The following is a 5,054-nucleotide window of genomic DNA, read 5'->3' on the forward strand; positions in this document are numbered from 1 at the left end:
GTTTGCCACTTAGGTGGGAAGGCCTGGGCAGCAGTCAGCTCGTCGTGTGTAGAGAAATGCTGGGAGAAGGGTCTGCTAGCCTTTTTATCACAGCAATCCTCCACGGAAATGATGATGACGAGACAAATTTGTACGACTTCACAGAGGAAGATGTGCATAAGGAAGAAGCTATCTGAATGGAGCAAAGAAGAGCTACACCAGTGGTACTCTGTTGACGATGAATGCCCAACATATGAGCACTTGACGGATGCCAAGATCGTCCGTAACGTAACTATATCACCAATGGAGGCAAGTGTACCGGTTCTCGAGCCACAAGAAGAGGATAATGAAGAGCCTCCACCACCACCACCAAAAGGGCCTGAAGCCATTGAACACCTCAAGGCTAGCCTCCGTTGGCTGGAGACTCAGGAGGTGGACCACATAAAAATCCTCCAACTCAGAAGCATTCTAGATTTCGCTCGCAGTCAGAGACATGCTACATTCAAGCAAGGATCACTCGATCAGTTTTTTAAGAAATAGACTGCAAATGATGAATGCTAATATTCTTGAAGGTTTTTATTTGTTGTTTTGTTTATTAAAAAGCCTACTAAAAATAATTTGTTTTAATTTCTACTGTAACAACAATGATTCATTTGCAAAATTCTTTAATTCAGAAGTAATTTACTTGCCAGAAAGGGAGCATGTAAAAAACTAGTCAAAGAGGGTGAAAATAGAGGTGTTTTAGGATGTTAGGTCAACATTGGGTCAGTTTGAAAAGTGATTTTCATGAACCACGATTTAGCGTAACCCCGCTTGTTTTGCTATGACATTTTATGGACCCCAACGATCGCATTATAATGGGATTACACTGTGTGTATATATATATATATATATATATGTATGTATATATATTTACTGCATTTTTGTTTGTCAACTGTTACTACCTGTAAAAATACTTATGCCTCCTATGTATATTCTAAGTTACTGCTTGAATTCGTTTTTTAAATATCAAATATAGGGAAAATGATTCAAAATGTAGACTATGAAAATACATTCATAAATGTAAAAATAAAAAAAATACTAAATTTACACAATGTATTTAATGTTTATAAACAAACAGCAAACATTAATTATTATTAACAAAGATTTAAGATTTATGATGGATATTTAACACATATATTCAACCATCCTGGAAAGAAACCATTTATTCAAAGCTAGAAACATAGTCTACATGTTTTGATGGCAATAATTTGAAAATTACAACTTTCTATTCATAATATGTAATTTTAATATTTGATTACTGTAGTTAAACCTTACATCAGCCATTAACATACTTAATCATAAACAAACTATGCATACAAGACTAAATAAATCTGACTTTATTAAAACTAAACTTGAAAGAGCAAATAAGTTATAATAGTTCCTACAACTTTAACATTGTTCATCAACTTCAAGCAACTCTTTGTAACCTCATACTGAAATTATAAAATTCTAACAAAATAATACTTATTAACTTACATCATCTTCTTTTGTTCCTCCCCAGAAATTTGATCCTCCTCCGTAACTAAAATGTATATTAGTTTAAAAAAAGCATAAAACTAAAGTAGTTTGTATGAAATAGAATAATTAATAAAATTTCACTTTATGAAAACATGGGTTTTATTTTACTATTAGAAACACTCTAAGACAAAAATAAAATTAACGCTTAACTAACCGATCAGCTTATTCAAAAAACATAAAATAAAGATATATAATTTTTCATTAACTAAACAACATTAGATTTATCAAAAACATACACTGCATGACAATAATATGAAATAAAACCATATAACTTTATTATATATATTATGCTTTATAATGCACTGCTAGTGATAACTGTATCATACATAACCTGGTGTCATGTATCTTAAACTTTTATATTATAATTCATATAAATTATGACAGCAACTCAACAGGACTTATCTACAAACTGTAAATAAAGGTTCAACACATCCAACACTACACATATCAGGAAATCATACTATCCCCTTTATTTAAAAAAGCTAACTAAACATAACAAGAATAAATACTCAACTCCTGTTAACTTCATAATGAGGATCATCTCTAGGTGTTAGCAATAGTTAACTCCCAAGACTACATGATGAAATTATACATAATACACACATGGTATTATTTTTGTTTAGCTACCACTCAAGCTATATTAAAATCAACTTTAGTTATAACAAACCATTCACAGTATCTTTAATTCCAAAAAAAGAAACAATGCCTACCTTGGAATGTTTAATACCACAATGCCCTGCAATGATGGCAATGGTATTCGTCGACCATCACATTCTAGTTGTACTTTCTGTTCTAGATTTCTAAAACTGCGCTGCCATAGTTCTTTACCTCCAAGAACACCATACCACATCAAATTTTTTGTACGAGATCTACATTGTATACAAATATAAAAAATTTACCATATTTTATTTCTAAGTTTGAAATTTACCTGCATATGAAGATAAATGAAGGATTGTTTCTTCAAAGTAAAGCACAGTTTACATAGCATTTCCAAATCTTAGGTTTAAAGTTACTTGTCTGTTGGGCTCTGGCTTCAAAATCTTCCACAAAAACGTCAGTAAGAATGGGTAATAAAGATGGTCCCATAGGAAGGCCATTGGTTTGTTCACAGAGTATAATTTGAAACTGAAAGTAGATGGAGTTAGTGCAGAAGGTCAGAAGTTCTAACAGACTGTCTACATGAAGATTTGTGTGAAAATATGGGGATGTTAATCACTTGTGGACCATGGGAAGGACAAGGTCGACAGAAATGCTGAGGAACACATTAGTAACATCAAAACTGACCAAAACATCTGAAGCTTAACCAAAGAAGGTTTTAGAGATTTCTACAAATATTTCTGCTTTCTTGATTCTGGCTAGTGAGTTAGCAGTTAAATAATTAAGAAGTTAAGCATCATATATTTTTCATTTATAATATTAATATGTTTAAGGGATGAATAAAAGCAGTCAATAGGATGTATCAGGCCATATGGTGTGCACCACTGCTTTATATTATGATAGAAATTAAAGTACAGGCAAAAGGCTGAGAAAAGTAATCATTGTCACAGTTAGTTGTCTATATGATTACCTATGCCTAATTATTAATTAGTAACTTTTAATTGTTACTATTATTAATTAATAACTAGTTTTCATCTTATGTTTCAGCTGCTAATCTGATGCTGTCTTCAGGGAAGTCCTTGGAAAGAATATTTTTTCTGTTTTAGATGTAGCTAGGATTCGATCCTGGGTCTTCTTGAAGGAAATCTGGTTCATTATCTACTCAACTGGAACCTCCATCAAGAAGCTTCAGGATCAAATCTCAGCCACTACTAATTCAGGAAATAGTCCTTCTCAAGACTTTGCTGAAGACAGCAGCAGATTAGTAGCTGAAACATAGGTTAAAAACTAGTTAGTAATTAGCATCTAGTTAACAACAATAATAAAATTAAAAAATTATTAATTGATTATTAGATTTAGGTGATCACATATGCTACTAATCAAGTACTTACAACCTCTTCAGGAAAGTAATATTCATTTAAGGCATTATGTGAAATGCTTTCTTAATTAAAGGAAGCACTCTATTACATAACACTTAAAACTTATTTATCTTTGGAAATACAGAGTATAATACTTAAGGTTACATTTCTTGTTGTTGTACCTGATGATGCCAGATTAACCATAAGTATTATACTCTGCATATCCAACAATAAACAAGTTTTACATTTGATATATCACTTTTTGTGTTTCTGATTGTTGCACAGGTTAGCAGATAATGGAAAATGGAGGACACTGAAAAGTTTTTTATTATTATTTTTAGTACAAAGCCTTGCAATGAACTGCCTGCACTGTGTTCTCTGCAAGGATCAAACCCTATGTTAATTTTTAAATTGTTGCAGCACTGTATTTATGCTAATACCAATAGGTAATAATGTAGGTAAATACCAAGCTTATCAATAAGTTTGAACAAAAACCACTAAAATAAATCGATTTAAATTAACAGGCAATAGACATGGCTCACACAGATTAATCAAAAAAATATCAGGACTTTCCAGAACCAAACTGTAATTTTAAAAAACTTAATTTACTGATTTTAACAGGACGTGAACTTCACCAAAATTAAATAACTTATGTTTAAAAAATGCTGTAACAGCTGTACAAAATATTCTAGTAATAACATTAACACCTGAGCAATAGAAAAAAACACTTATTCAAGCAAAAAAAGACTTAGAAACAAAGCCACTAAAGGAAATTTAAATGACCACTCATTACTGAACAAAGTACTAAAGGATTCTTCATCATTTACCATCTCTTAAGTATACTTCAACTTCTCCCCACTTCAGTTTAATAACAAATAATAAAGACTTGTGTATTTCTCCCAAATTCTGTGCTTTTTGCCAGAGTTAAAAACTCTATTAGCATGTATCAAAAAGTGTATAATATTTCTTGAACATATTATTTAAACTTGCCAATAATACAAGACATCTTGAACCTAATTGGCTGCTGAACATACATCTTAAATGTCATCATGCCAACAAAGCAAAGATTCACACTCATATTGTTACTGAAACCACTATCATAATGTTGCATGAATTAACAATGTTGTATAGCTTGTGGTTTTACTACACAATTTAACTCCATTATTATTAAATGTTTTCTCATTTTACTGGTGCAATTACATCTAACATGAACTAGTTTTTTTTAAGAATTTTATTCAATTTAAACCTAAAAGAAAAACTAATATGAACACAAAGAGATAAAGTAATAATGATAGCATACATTACAATACTCTATTTATAATAATGACTGTCTCTTAAAAACAAAAAAAAGTATCAAAATATCTGGTAATGGGGTCCAAAATGTCACCAGCCTAGACCAATCACTGTATAAATTAAGGGTGATCTAATCAGATACAAGCCGACAGGCTATCTGTTATGGCAAATAGGTGATTATTTCATGCATGGCAGCTAGATTTATGACATTCATTCTGTTATATTACTGCTGATTGGATTTGCATTTCTCTCTCTCTCTCTCTCTCT

General features: G+C 31.3%; 1 protein-coding gene across 9 annotated transcripts in view; it reads right to left on the reverse strand.

The window, feature by feature from the left end:
- LOC106457958 (diacylglycerol kinase eta-like) overlaps nucleotides 1-5,054 on the reverse strand; it is a 148,835-nt gene that overhangs the window by 23,281 nt on the left and 120,500 nt on the right. For all 9 annotated transcript variants that reach the window (XM_022384053.1, XM_022384055.1, XM_022384052.1 and 6 more), the window contains 2 exons: nucleotides 2,250-2,408; nucleotides 1,498-1,543 (listed from right to left, as the gene is read on the reverse strand). In XM_022384053.1, coding sequence (XP_022239761.1) covers nucleotides 1,498-1,543; nucleotides 2,250-2,408 — 205 coding nt within the window. The remainder of the gene's footprint in view (nucleotides 1-1,497; nucleotides 1,544-2,249; nucleotides 2,409-5,054) is intronic.

The sequence above is a fragment of the Limulus polyphemus genome, unplaced genomic scaffold, assembly GCF_000517525.1.
Source record: "Limulus polyphemus unplaced genomic scaffold, Limulus_polyphemus-2.1.2 Scaffold397, whole genome shotgun sequence".
Taxonomy (NCBI): domain Eukaryota; kingdom Metazoa; phylum Arthropoda; class Merostomata; order Xiphosura; family Limulidae; genus Limulus; species Limulus polyphemus.